The 14,573-nt window shown below is 49.9% G+C and overlaps 1 protein-coding gene across 2 annotated transcripts; it reads left to right on the top strand.

The window, feature by feature from the left end:
• Positions 1 to 1,096: 1,096 nt before the first annotated feature.
• On the top strand, positions 1,097 to 12,099 carry LOC135398151 (uncharacterized). Of its 2 annotated transcripts, none has more exons than XM_064629586.1 (6): positions 1,097 to 1,198; positions 4,349 to 4,529; positions 5,630 to 5,787; positions 5,851 to 5,942; positions 11,500 to 11,564; positions 11,724 to 12,099. In XM_064629586.1, exons 1-6 carry the CDS (start codon positions 1,172 to 1,174, stop codon positions 12,047 to 12,049), a joined length of 849 nt encoding a protein of 282 aa, XP_064485656.1. In that variant the 5' UTR covers positions 1,097 to 1,171; the 3' UTR covers positions 12,050 to 12,099. The 2 variants fall into 2 exon arrangements, with proteins under 2 accessions (XP_064485656.1, XP_064485654.1); XM_064629584.1 differs by having other exon boundaries at positions 11,721 to 12,099.
• Positions 12,100 to 14,573: the final 2,474 nt, after the last annotated feature.

Here is a 14,573-nt window from a genome sequence, read left to right as displayed (position 1 = left end):
GCCTCGTACCGTTGACGACTTCCAAAGACATGATGACGACCGCTCGTTAAGACTCACTGAGCCGATGCGATGTACTTAAACTAAGGAGCGCTACCATGTTGCGGAACAAGCACCGCATAGTTTACAATCGCAAAATACGTTCATCTCTTGGCGTTACGTCGGTACACTGTAAAAAACTGAACTTCACCGCATAGCACGTCCTGCGCCAACTATTGCGACGAATGATAGGATTATCGCCTCTGATTCGAGGAGAGAGGGAGGCGTACGCCTTTTTGTGTCAATTATCATATATCCAAATTGACACAAAAAGGCGTACGCCTCCCTCTGTCTTCGAATCAGGAGCGAAAACCCTATCATACACTCTTAAAAATGAGGTGGTGGTGGTGGGTGGTGGAAGGGCTTGCCGTCTCTTAAAAATGAACTTCACCACATAGCACGCTCCTAGCCAACCATCATCCCGAATGACAACGTTCTCGTCCCCGATTTGTTGAAAACGAGAGGCGGAGCCTATTTTGTGCCGTACATAATGCCACAAAATAGGCTCCGCCTCTCGTTTTCAACAAATCGGGGGCGAGAACGTTGTCATTCGGGATGATGGTTGGCCAGGAGCGTGCAATGTGGTGAAGTTCATTTTTAAGAGACGTGGCAATGGTTGGCGCAGAGCGTGCTATGCGGTGAAGTTCAGTGTTTAGAATGTAAGCGGCAAAACCACATGTAAACAAAGTCGCATGACCTCAAAATGACGCTTTCTATGACGTGCGACCAAGACGAGATGGCAGTTTTGCCAAAAGCACCCGTTTGAGGGTAGTTACAACAATGGCGGGTTTGTGTCACCCCTGTGCATGTCATGATCACTTCTCTTTCATTTCTTGTTCTTGTTGCTGTCCGCCACGGGACTTATATCATGCAGTTCATAAAAATAAATGAATAACCGAAGCCTCAACGAATTTCCGAAAAAGATCTCCAAACGCCCTCATGCAAAGTCATTTTCATTCCAAACTTTTGAAAACAACATCACGATTTTATTGAACGTTTGTTCGATTTCGCTTTACTGCAACGCATCCTCGCGCGTTTACGAAACAAAGAAGAGGTTGAGACAACGAGTACGTAAACGGGGCGTGCAGGCGTTCCGCGAGAAGAATCTGTCTCGGTCACTGTTGCAGAAGGAACCATGAAGGTTGCAGCCGTCTTGACGCAGGTGAGGCACCTAATGGACGAGCTGATCAGAGACCGGAAAATGATCTGCGGTGCGAGAGCTTTACGAAAGTCTAGCTTGTTAGCTTGTACGTTAATTACCGAACATATCCGCGCCGCTTGCCTCGGTGCAATGACGAGCTTTTCAACGTAAACTGCTAAACGCACTTCAATGGCCTTTCGAAATCGTCCACTCATTCTCAGGGAACGTTTAACGTCTGTTACTCAATGTGGAACTCATTTTCATTTAGAGCTTAAAACTGCTGCAGAGTTGTGTATGCGTTAGCGTGGAATGTTGTGTGTTTCATGCAGGTATTTTGTACCGTTGCCACAGTTCCTTCAATCTGCACGACGTTCGTTTCACGAATTTTGCAAACATCCTATTAAGGGACTCTTTAGTTATGCTGCGGAACATCTCCAGAATTCATTACTGAATTCTCGTTCATTCATTCACTGAATTCATTCTGAATTCGTTACTGACGACTCGCACTATTCATCAGCTGCGGGGTATACACTCTTAGAAATGAACTTCACCGCATAGCACGCTCCTAGCCAACCATCATCTCGAACGATATCGTTATCTGCCGTGATTTGCTGAAAACGGGAGGCTTACGGCATTTTTGTGACGATTATGAACAAGATAAGTGTCACAAAAAAGGCGTACGCCTCCCGTTTCACCAAATCAGGGCAGATAACGACACCGTTCGAGATGATGGTTGGCTAGGAGCGTGCTATGCGGTGAAGTTCATTTCTAAGAGTGTACCCTGCAGCTGATGAATAGTGCGAGTCGTCAGTCTCCCGGCGTCTCCCACCTTCTTTTCCTTTTTTTTGGCTATAGTCGTGACGATGCCCACTTGAGTGCGGCCAACAACGGCAAGCTACCTCGACACCCCCCCCCCCCCCTCATTTCTAAGAGTGTACCCCGCAGCTGATGAATAGTGCGAGTCGTCAGTAACGAATTCAGAATGAATTCAGTGAATGAATGAACGAGAATTCAGTAATGAATTCTGGAGATGTTCTGGTGAAGTTTTAAGAGTGTACCGGCACATTCGTCAAACGAGCTGCACGTCTGACCGTTTCATTCCTCAATATAAGCCCGATTTCACCAACGCCGATTAACATTCGAACCAGCGCCCGTGGCCCAGTGGTTGGGATGATCGCTTTCCACGCCGAGACTGGGAGGTGACACGGGTTCGAATCCTGTCACCGGCTGTGCTGTCTGAGGTTTTCCCTGGGGTTTCCGAAGACTAATGTCCGCACAGTTCCCCCTTAAGTCGGCACAGGCCGCACACTAACCCCCCTGTCCCCCACTACTTCCTGCTGTCCTCTCTCCATCTGTCCACGTCTGTACGCCGCTCATAGCCACAGTTGCTTCGCGGCGCTAACACACACACAAAAAAATTCGAACCGAGATCAAGGGTTGCTAAAGTTAAAGGGGCACTTAAATGCAAAAACAAGTTGGCTTCAAATTACATTACACGCAAGTACTTGTTATCATAATTTAAAACTTCGATTCCGTTACGAAACTACACTGTTCACCGCATAGCACGCTCCCAGCCAACCATCATCTCGAATGATATCGTTATCTGCCCTGATTTGTTGAAAACGGGGGGCGTACGCCTTTTTTGTGACACTTATGCTGTTCATAATTGTCACAAAAAAGGCGTACGCCCCCCGTTTTCAACAAATCAGAGGCGAGAACGATATCATTCGAGATGATGGCTGGCTGGGAGCGTGCTATGCGGTGAAGTTCATTTTTAAGAGTGTACAATCAAAAATATACAGAACTCTTTCTTTCTCTTTCAACTCGTGCATCGGTGTTTTTAGCCCATGCTGCGCGCGCATGCCATGATAAGGAACAGTCCCGGTTTAAAACAGTGCGCGTTGCGAAGCCGGCTGGCGTCGCTGTCTGAAGGACGTGAAGATAAAGTGCTGTCTGTGGAACGTTCCCGAGAACTGCTGTGGGCTACAATTCAGTGAATCTATGTTGAGAATGCAACAGTGCGCATCATGCCGCGCATATACTGAACACTGCGATCGGACCCGTTCCGAATCCGCAAGCGCACGATAGGTATACGCGCGCTTCTCTTGCTGCCTCATTGGATGCCGCCAATCTTTATCTCCTGGGGATGCCATTCGTTGCTGCCAAAGACTGCTCTGTTTCATTGCGTTTTTCTTCTAAACGGTAGCGTCGTGTGAGCTAATGTTTGAATTGCACTAATTGAAGCACGGACTTTCATTTGAGACGTTGTTTTTGCATTTTAGTGCCCCTTTAACGCCCAATTCTTTTTTTTTACAAACGTCAGTTGGTGACGTGATGAATGTTGATATGGGTTCGAATGTTAATCAGCGTTGGTGAAATCTGCCCTATAGTCACTTGGCTAGCCAAGGTCGTACTGAAGACTGGGAGGTCGTGGGTTGGAACCCTACCACCGGCCGTGCTGTCCGAGCTTTTCCTCGAGTTTTCCGAGGACTTTCCGGATGAATGTCGGCGACGATTCCCCTGCAATCGGCCCAGGACGCATACTAATCCCCCTCCCCTCTGTCCCCCATTCCTTCCTATTGTCTTCTGTCCACCTGTCCACATCTGTACGCCGCTCATAGCCACAGCCGCATCGCGGCGCTAACACACAATGATAATGATAATAAAAAAACTTGTATGAACGAGAATCCCGACCAACCCGCGTACCGGTTCTTGAGGTTCAACGTGACCGTGGTTCAGGTTCACCCTTCTTGATGTGACTACCGTGCGCTACCCAAACTGTCAAAACAGAACTTCACCTCATAGCACGCTCCTAGCCAACCGTCATTCTGAATTATATCATTCTGTGTCCTTATTTGCTGAAAATGGGAGGAGGCGCCTGTCTGGGACACATTATGCTTGTCCCAGTTAGGCTCCTCCCCCTGTTCTGAACAAATTATGACACAGAATGATATCATTCGGTATGGTGGTTGTAAGAGCGTGCATTGTGGTGAAGTTCTGTTTTAACAGTGCAGGTACCTTAACGACGACGGTTCATGTGGCCAGAGTACACGGACCCTTCGACTCTCCCTCCCTCTCGACTCTTTCCGTAACAGGACGCACACCTGCTTTAGTGCACGCTACGGCCATTATTATATATATATATATATATATATTTATTTATTTTTTCAGGTGGCCTTCCTGTTGTGGACCGCTGCAGCGAAAGAGAGCGGGGCACCGGATGCAGGGTGCGCATCCATGATGCCCAAACACAAAGATCCAAAGACACAAGCTGATGCGGTAGAGACAACCAGCATCAACGCAGACTACGTGGTCTCAGGCGTACACGATGCCACAACAATGCAAGTCAAAGGTAAATGTCCCCTGGAGGGCATCGGGCGATTTTTACGAAGGTTTTCGTTTTTCTTAGTATCTCAAATGCATAAGGTGCCCTAACAACAATTAAAAGAGTTCATTCTGTGGTGATGAATGGGGAGTTTCATCGCCAGGGGCGACCGATATTCTATGCCCCACTGCTGGTGGTGATACGGGGATTGAAATAAGGAGCCCCTTCACAATAAGGATCCAAGTCCTATGGTGTCCAAAAAGATCAAAAGAGCTTTGAGGGCAGAGCGCTGCTGGGTTGGATGTGGCCAGGGACCAAGCAATTTTGTGTGAGAGAGAGGGGTGAGTCTAGCTGATTAAGAGACCCGGACAGGGCGGTTCGGGAAGGTCGGTAGTGTGGGCACTGAAGAAGAGTGTGATCTAGCTCATTTTGAGCACAACCGTTACTCACTACTTTTATGTAAAGTAATGCATTACATTACTCATTATTAAAAGCATAAAATGCTATCGCTTTGAGCATGGATCACCAACCCGCTGGGATTTGAACTTTACTTTGTTACCCATTACTTTTTGAGGTTAGAAATACACTAATAATGTCATTAGGACATAAACCTCAAATGTTCCACGTACGTGTGTTCTTCCGAATGACATCATACTGTGTATTGATTTGTTGAAAATGAGAGGAGGCGCCTATCTGGGACACATTATGAATTGAATTGAATTGAATTGAATTTATTCACGAGATGGGAATGTAACTTACACTGGCTATGTACAAGGGATGGCCTAAAAGCAGCAACACTGCTGCTTAGCGCATGCTGCTGCGCATGTCCTAGATAGGCGCCTAACCCTGTTTTGAACAAATCAGGACACAGGGGATCATATCATTCGGAATGATGGTTGGCTAGAAGTGCGCTATGTGGTGAAGTTAATAGTGTAGTGCCGGGGAAAAGGGATGCAATACTCTGAGCGAAGCTATTCAGCGACTCTATTCCAACTTTTTCCAAAGCCTTCAAGAGGTAGCGGGAGATATATTCGAGATTCCACCACCATTCTTGTTCTGGAACCTTGGCTTAGAATAAGTCCCTACTGCGCATAACTAATCTCACCCTAATATTCTTGATATTGCAGTAACGCTGAAAGGAGTGGGTAGTGCCACGTTCCAGGGTTTCCTCATCCGCGTCATGGACAAGAACGCCAAATATGTCACCGGCAAGTTTATCGTCGCAGCTCCTACAGGAGGTGCTACGGCCCAAAGCAAGGCGATGAAGTGCGACATGGACGACGATGTGGGTTCACCGCCAAGACCGCGTGCCAGACTATTATGAAATAAGCGGGATCTTTACTTTCAGAGTGTAACGCACGTGGATATCACAGCGAAGGGCATGGTCGAGTTCATGTGGGCCCCACCAACAGCCTCTCCACCGGCAGTGGTCGTCGTCCAGTAAGTACTAGGCACAAGATGTCGCCACCATGATGCGCTAGGGCAGGGGTCGGGAACCTCTACACTGTTAAAACAGAACTTCACCACATAGCACGCTCCTAGCCAAGCGGTCATACCTAATGATATCATTCTGTGTCATGATTTGTTCAAAACAGGGGGGAGGCGCCTATCTGGGACAAGATAATCTGTCCCAGATAGACGCCTCCTCCCATTTTCACCAAATCAATGCACAGAATGATTTCATTCGGAATGATGGTTGGGTAGGAGCGTGCTATGTGGTGAAGTTCTGTTTTAACAGTGTACAGTTGTAAGGGCCATATTTCACCCACCCACTCCGACTTTTTTCCAGGGGCCGCAGGAGAGATTCGAACCCATTCTAAAATAAGTCCAAATTAGCCTGCCGAAATTATTAATCGCTGTTGAATGACAACCTGACCGTTCCACAAGTGCAACTAATACCGTAAGCTTGCTTGTTGCACACACACCTTAAGCGCGGGAAAGGCAACACAGAGCACTTTTGCTTTAGAAATTCACCCAACTAAACACCGCGATTTTCGTCGTGTGCTCGGCCTGCGCCAGGCCGCAAGTGTAGCGCATCTGCGCGGGTTCCCTATATACCCATGCGCTAGGGCAACGCCACCTTCAGTCTGATCATTTAATGATATAGTCCGCAGCGTGTGCAACCCCAAAAAGCACGGTTGCTTGAAACATGGTGAAACATGGTGACATGAAATGGTGATATTGACGTAAAATGGTGAAACATGGAAACATGGTTGCTTTAAACGAGTGTGAAGAGGGGCGCTGGTCAGGGTCGTAGCAGTAGCAAACAGGCGACACTGCCCACAACCAACGTTACATTGATACCTCCTCTCCCTCATTCGCTGCGTGGACAAGTCGCACGCAATTTGTATTTGGACTTGGTCCTACTACCAATGCTACTCACAAGTATAATGGTAACTACAAAAATCTTTTCGTTTCGTAGCAATTGAAAAAGTAATAAATACGTATCAGTATACCTCCGCTAGCCGTGGCACTGGGGAGGAGCGCAAATAACACTGTGGTTATAACCCGCTCTCTAAAGAGTAATTTTAGTCGTTTTGAGGACTAATGCCACAACATTAGTCCCTTTGAACAGGACTAAATGAATGTGGGGACTGAATTTCGCACTCTGTTCTAAGCGTCCCGTGATATGTCGATTGACATAAAATCTTTATCTGACATGTGTAGCGTCCTCGGCGACCAAGTTTTTCATTCTTACACACACAATAACAGACTGCAATAAACAGACTGCATCAGCTGAGGTAGGTGGTCATGTTGGTCCCACTCCCACAATCTGGTGACCCTAACTTTCGAACGTCCAATCCTTCTTCGGACATTCCCCCTGGCATTCTTGACCCGGGCGTTGATCCCACAGCGATCACTGGGCAGTAGCAACCGGCCAGTACAATTGTCCGCTGCGTGTCTCATTACGCCGTCCGCTTGCCTCCATTCTGACCAAGCAGCTCTGCGGCTTGGTTCATGCAAGTGGAATGCCAGTTCGCCCTTGCGAATGTCACACCGTCGTCTGCGCCCTTCCGCAAGAAGTTACTGTCGACTTGGCTGATTTACTGGGAACTCCACCGGCCTCGCTGCCCTATGATTCTCTCAAGTTCCGTGTGACGCCGTCTGCAGCAGCTTCTAACAGCAAAAGAGCTCGACGATATAAGAACTTCCCAGCTGCTCCGACAAATGTAAGCCCTACTCGGTGACTGCGCGCCAGCATTCGACACGGCTGTGCTGAAGGAACTCTTCAGGCAGCGCCTACCATCAAATGTCCAGATGATACTTGCATCGGCTTCCAATCTGCCTTTGCCAGAGCTAGCGTTGCATGTGGAAAGAAGTGGCGACACCCTCTCTCTGCGCGATTCCTTCGTCACCGTGCACTGTACCAAAGCAAAGATATTGCTGACCTGCGCGAAGACCTGAATCGACTTTCTGAGCTAGTCTCTGCTTGCACTGCTCCCTCACCCATCCGATCTCGAAGTCGACTCGAAACCGAAGTCTCCCGAACTCTCGTTCCCACAGCACCAGATCCGCCTCTCCTGCTGACAATGGTATCTGCTGGCACCACCGTCGATTTGGTGCTGCTTCTGAAAAATGCAAGGCCCTGCAACTGGTCGGGGAACGACTCCGGGGATCACTAGCGGCGAGCGCTCCCCCAGGTTCGACAGCGCATCCAAGCTCAACTTCCTGGTAGACACAGGCGCCCAAGTCGGCGTCCTCCCTTCTCGTGCTGACCACCGCTTACGTCCACCACACTATCACTTGACCGCCGTCAACAACTCTGCCATTCCGGTCTACGCCGAGCGCTCCCTTACCCTAAACCTCGTTTTTTTTTTCCCCGTAGGTCTTCCTGGTAGCCGCCGTCTCTCACCCCATCTTAGGAGCTGACTTCCTTTACAAGTACTCCCTTTCTGTGGACGTGCACCGTCGGCGCACCTCAGATCAGGCTACTCACCTTGCCGTAAGCGGCCTTGCAACATCGAAAGTGCCGTCGTTGGCTTCCCCCGCTCCAATGAAAATATGCTGACATCTTGAAGGAATTTCCCTCACTAACCCGCCCGTATGACCGGACAAAGCCTGTCAACCACAATGTTAAGCACCACGTTCTGATGCGGGCACCACCTGTTCACTGTCGCTCATTCAGTTTCGCTCCAGAAAAATTGGCGATTGCTCGCAATGAGTTCGAGCACTTGCTCCAGCATCGGCATTGCTCCCCCCTGCTTATCTGACTAGTCCTCCGCCTTACACATGGTACCGAAGGAAAACCGGTGACTGGAGACCATGTGGGGACTATCGAGCGCTAAATCTATCCACCATCCCGGACAGATACCCATTACCCAACATCCAGGACCTCGCCGGAACTACCCTGTTCAGTAAAATTGACAAAGGCCTATCATTAGATTCCACTGGCACCAGTGGACGTACCCAGAACGGCTATTACCACCCCCTTCGGCCTCGTGGATGCCATTTGGTCTGTGGAACGCGGTGCAGACGTTTCAACGATTCATTGATTCTGTGCTGCGCGACCTCCCGTTCGTTTTGGCTTACGCCGACGACATCTTGATCGCCAGCTCCTCAGCGGAAGAAGATGCCGACCACCTCCGCGCCGTTTTCGCTCTCTAGCTGAACACTGCATCATTATCAAATGCGCGCTTGGCGTCCCTTCCCTGGACTTTCTCGGCCACCGTGTCAATGCTGAAGGCATATCCCCTCTTCCATCCAAGGTGAAGGCTATTGGAAGATTTTCCTCTGCCTGAGACCATACGTCAGCTTCGCCGCTTCTTGGCTCGATCAATTCCTACCACCGCTTTGTCGCAAAATTGTGCGGTGCTCCTACGATTTGTTGAACAATCGAAACGCTGCGTCAACTCCCTTGGTTTGGTGAGACGACGCCACACACGCAATTCAAGCCAAGCAGTCCATAGCTGCCGCAGCGCTCCACGTTCATCCCCGTCGTGACGCACCCGTCTCCCTGATGGTTGACGCGTCTAACAATGCTGTCGGGGCAGCCCTTCACTAGTGTGTCGACGGCGTCCTGTAACCCTTGGCTTTCTTCAAGAAGCTGAATCCATCCTAGACGAACTACAGCGCATTCGGAAAGGAGTTACTTGCTGCCTACATGTCCGTGCGTTACTTCTTCTTGGAAGGACGTTCCTTCACCCTTTATGGGGTTTATGGGACCACGAGACGTTGACCTCCAGCAGTCAGCGCTACTCTCCGCGCATAATCCGCCACCTCTCTTATCTGGCTGAATTCACAACCACACATTCGGCACGTCAAGGGAAAAGACAATATCCCCGCCGACACTCTCAGCTCCGATATCAGCCTGACCCCCGACAATCTGTCTTCAAGCTGATGACCCCAGCATCCTTCGACATCTGGCTCTTCTCTCAAGCTTGCTTCCGTTACTCTTCCCAATGCTTCGTCACCTGTTCTCTGGGACACGTCATGTATATCTCCCCGGCCAGTAGTCCCTGTTGCACAGCGCACTCTTTCCACTCATCCCATCCAGGAGCACGCTCTGCTCAGGCTCTCGTCTCCGCCCGTTATGTTTGGCATGACCTTAACAACAATGTACACCATTGGACCCGAACGTGTCTTGCTTGCCATGGTGGTTCGCCACGCATCATTGACATCGTCGGTCCCCTGCCACCCTCTAACGGGTACCGCAAGTTCATTTGCGTGGAGCCCGTTGGCCTGAGGCGACTCCCGTCAACGGCATCACCAGCGAGACTATTGCCTCAGCATTCATGGGTCGCATGGTTTGGCGTACCGTCTGAAGTTGTCACCGACCGAGGACAGCAGTTCGAGGCACGCATTTCGTTACACCTGACAAAGTTGCTTGGTACACTACGCCTACGCACTACAGCATACCATACTGCTACCAACGGTCTTATAGAACGGCATCTCAAAACTGCGCTCATGGCTTCTCCCGACCCGTCTCACTGGAGTGACACTCCATACCCTTGGTGCTACTCGGCATCCGCTCCGCCCTCAAGAGTGCTCTTCTGCGGATCTTGTATACGTCACACCACTTCGCCTCCCTGCTGAGTTCATTGCACCCCCTGCGCACCGCTTCGGTTCCCCAACAGGACTACGCCGAGCGGCTGGCCCGCGTCATGTCGTCTCTGCGCCCCGTTTCGCCTCGGAAAACCATCCGCCCGCCCGTTCTTTGTTCCTCAGGACCTGCACAGCGCTTCGTACGTCTTCATCTGCACCGACGTAATTCGAAAGTCCGCTTACTCGGAGAATGCTCCTCGACCTTCTTCCACCTGCTTCTGGCCGTGATGTCCTCCCCGCTGAACCTCGGCCGCCACGCAAGCGCGTCCACTGAGCTCCCGTCTTGTCCACGTCAGCCCACTGTATCTGAGTGTGTGTGTGGGGGGGGGGGGGGGGGGGGGGACTAGCGTACTCGACGACGAAGTTGTTCATTCTTACTCGCGCGTTTTTTGAGAGGCAATAAGCGCCGGCGACAGCGACTTTTGCTGTTCCGCGCAGGCGGTAGCAATAACATGTATGGTTTGGTTGTCGACATCGCTTCAGGTACCGTTCGCATATAAATCGTTCAACGAGATGCCGAGGCATGGAAAAATTGTCGCTGTCGCTCTCACAAATCGCGTACTTGGGAACGCGGCTTTAACACTTGTTCGATTGAATCAGCTGAGGTCGGTGGTCATTGTGGTTAACTCCCACACATGCAAAGGGCACAATTTTTTTCCTCTGTGTGTGGGAAAAGTTTATAATTAAGTTCACGAAGAGCGCGTTATTTACGTAGATTGTTGCATTCAGGAGACTAGGGAGTAAATTTCGCGGTTAGGGGACTAAAATGGGGGAGTAAATGCCGCCTGGGAGACTAGAATCCCCTTTGTGTGTGCAGTAGGCCGTGCCTTAAAACCTACCTTGTGTTAGCGGACCGCATTTGCGTTTTTAGCTCCCATACGGAAAAACATTACGCTTTGCCGTGTTGTATAAATGTTTCCTTCATGAAAATTTCACCACCGTTCATCCTCTGCAGCGCTACTGTTGTCAAGGAGAAACAAGTATTCGCACGGATACTGTCATCCGAAATCCAGCTGTCAGGTGAGTGGCCAGCATCGATAATTTATTCGGGAAGATGGAATGTTTCTTCTCATATCCTTGAATGGAACCGAATTCGTTCACATAATCCTCGACACGTATCAGTGCCCGAGAACAAGCTAATTTCTCATCCGACGCTCTTTACGATGTCCCCTCCAGCAGCGGGACCTCCGGCACCGGTTCCTCCGGCACCGGTTCCTCCGGCACCGGTTCCCCCGGCACCGGTTCCCCCGGCACCGGTTCCCCCGGCACCGGTTCCCCCTGCACCGGTTCCCCCGGCACCGGGTCCTCCGGCACCGGGTCCTCCGGCACCGGGTCCTCCAGCACCGCCACCAAAGCCACCAAAGCCGCCGCCACCAAAAACTCCACCGACAACTGCAGCGCCCTGTGGTAAATCGAGAGCTAGAAAAACGGCGGACGCGGCGCACGGGGGTGCATGGATTTCATATCTCATCTCTCACGTATGGCACTTTGTGCTTTATGTCTGAAACATTTTTTACAAGGCAAAATGTCCTAATAAATCCGTGTCTCCCGATTATCCTTGGCAATTATGTGGCGCAAAACGAGCGAACATAGAATTACAACAAAGCAGAACGTCACACGCTTGACGTATCTTTGTAATTTTTCCATCTGATATTACGGCGGTGATTCCATGATGTGGACCTATAGACTGAGGTAAGTGAGTGACTGAAAAAGTCAGTAGATAGTCACTGTCTCTAGCTGTATATCCTCGGAAGAAAAAGATAAATCTCTGTATACTAATTGCACTTCGCTGTATCTGCCTCCCCTCTTGGTCATACTAGTCACTAAATAAGGAGCAGAGTGGCGACACTGAGCCGCGCCGGCGAGCGAGCCCACCATCTTGAGTCAGGCGCGGCTGCGTCGCCTAGCAACGAGACGCCAATCTCCCCTTCTCTGGTGTAAAAACTCGCAGTCTAGCCCGCTCGCAACCCAGGAAACCGGTTTTGCATCATAGGGGTGACACAAGCCCGTCATTGTTGTAACCAACCTCAAGCTGGTGCTTTTGGCAAAACTGCCGTCTTGTCCTGGTCGCACGTCATAGAAAACGTCATTTTGAGATCATGTCGTTTTGCGTCTTACCGACATATTTCCGTCGTCATAACGCCAAGAGATGAACGTATTTTGCCAGCGTAAATTATGCGGTGCAACATGGTAGCTCATACTGTAGGGGACACGGTTGTCTAAAATCAGCACTCCGTGGTTTATTGCATCTCAAATCAGCAGGACTTTCTTTCGAGTACTAAGCACGTGCTCCACCTGGTACATCTTCTAATACAATATTGACACAGCACTTTCAAGCGCAACCGAGGTAATACGGGACTGCGAAGTACTGACAGGCGATTTTAGCTAACCGTATCCCTTCCTATACATTCTACCGGTTCGCTGGATTTCTACCCATCTACGTATCCCCAACTGTACGTCGCATCGGCTCAGTGAGTCTTAACGCGCGGTCATCATTCACATCTTTGTAAGTCGTCAACAGTACGAGGCCTTATGTGCAAAACTGCGCGTTCTACTGCGAGATTATCGGATAAAAATAATTACCCTGATCGAAAGGCATCCGAAACGTCGCGCAGAAACAATAACCGCATTGTTTACGAACGGTCACGGGCGCCGCCATATTTAAGGTCACGTGTGCCTTGACGTTCGCTGTGACGTACGATCAGGACCTCTCCAGGATGCATTGCGTTCGCCCAGCACGCTATCGTCTATGGAGCAATACATTCGATGCCACCCATGTGATTTGCATGGAGGGGACTCAACATGGACGGCGAGTTCTTGGAAGGAGAAGACACGATCGGTCCCATGGCGCACACCGAACGGCAGCTCCTGCGCGGAAAGGGAATACGATACTCTGTACCCTGATTTAGTGACTCTAGGGACCGTCCTCAGTAGCTCAGTCAGTAGCGTGCTGGCTAGCTGAGTTCAAGATCTCGGGTTCGATCCCGGCCCAGGGCGGTTGCATGGTGGGGGAGGTAAACACTAGCTTCCAGCACCGTGTGCGGGAGATTTCCGGCGCACGTCGAAAGAACCCCAGGTGGCCCAAATTATCCGCGGTCCTACCCTGCGGCACGTGCAACATGTCGCCACACTGGGCAGACAAACCTTACGTGTAACGTCACAGTACCATTACCATTTTGATTAGTGACTCTAGATAAGATAAGTTTAAGTGGATTGTGGTGTATTGGAGCTATAGGTGGCTGCCCTAAGGGCGCCTGCAGCTCCAGTTCTTACGCGTTGAAATATAATAATTGGGAGTGATGAAATTTAGAAGCGTCTTTTACCGCTTTATACCGGTCTTTTATACCGTTGTCTTTTAAGAAAGCGCATAGCGCTTTCAGTGCTTTGGATTGTTGGTGCCTTGTGGGCCATCTTCCGGTAATCTTGCAAAAGGAGAAAGGCCTGTTGTCCAGTGCCGCTAGAGTCTGTTGCAGTTTAAGTCTGGCTTGGCTATATTCTGGGCAATGCATGATTATATGGTGTGTATCCTCTGGGACTTTGCATCGTTTGCAAAGGTCTGAGTCGCAGAGGCTTAGCTGGTGCCTTGTAGTTCCTGTGTACACCGCTCCAAGTCGTGTGCGATGTATGGCTGTTTTGACCGATCGTTCAATTCCATTTGGAATTATGCTGTCTGCTTCAGCGTCGATGAATGCAAGGTAGTCCTTTGGTCTCATTGATTGTTTCCATATTGTATCCATATTATTTCCATATTGTTGCCATATTGTATCCATATTATTTGCATATTGTTTCCATATTGTGACTCTAGGTCATACAGCACACTAATGGTTCTGACATTCATAACGACGCACGGCCTTCCGCAATGCGGATGTACGTGCGGAGGTTCATTGATGACTTACGAAATGCGTGTATTATACGATAGGCTTGCAGCACAGTGTCACGGTTATGTGGCATTTCCATCCCCGCTCCAGAACGAAGAAATTGTGTTGTCGATGGTCGCCCACATTTGAATGTGTCGTCGTCGTTTGCCAA

Source organism: Ornithodoros turicata, chromosome 6 (genome assembly GCF_037126465.1).
Source record: "Ornithodoros turicata isolate Travis chromosome 6, ASM3712646v1, whole genome shotgun sequence".
Taxonomy (NCBI): domain Eukaryota; kingdom Metazoa; phylum Arthropoda; class Arachnida; order Ixodida; family Argasidae; genus Ornithodoros; species Ornithodoros turicata.
Note: the sequence above shows the minus strand (reverse complement) of the source record. Positions and strands in the feature narration are given on the sequence as shown.

Coding starts and splice junctions, on each gene's coding strand:
- LOC135398151 (XM_064629584.1), top strand. CDS start 1,172: ATGAAGGTTGCAGCCGTCTTGACGCAG. Junction 1,199..4,348: donor TTGCAGCCGTCTTGACGCAG/GTGAGGCACCTA, acceptor TTATTTTTTCAG/GTGGCCTTCCTGTTGTGGAC. Junction 5,943..11,499: donor CCGGCAGTGGTCGTCGTCCA/GTAAGTACTAGG, acceptor CATCCTCTGCAG/CGCTACTGTTGTCAAGGAGA.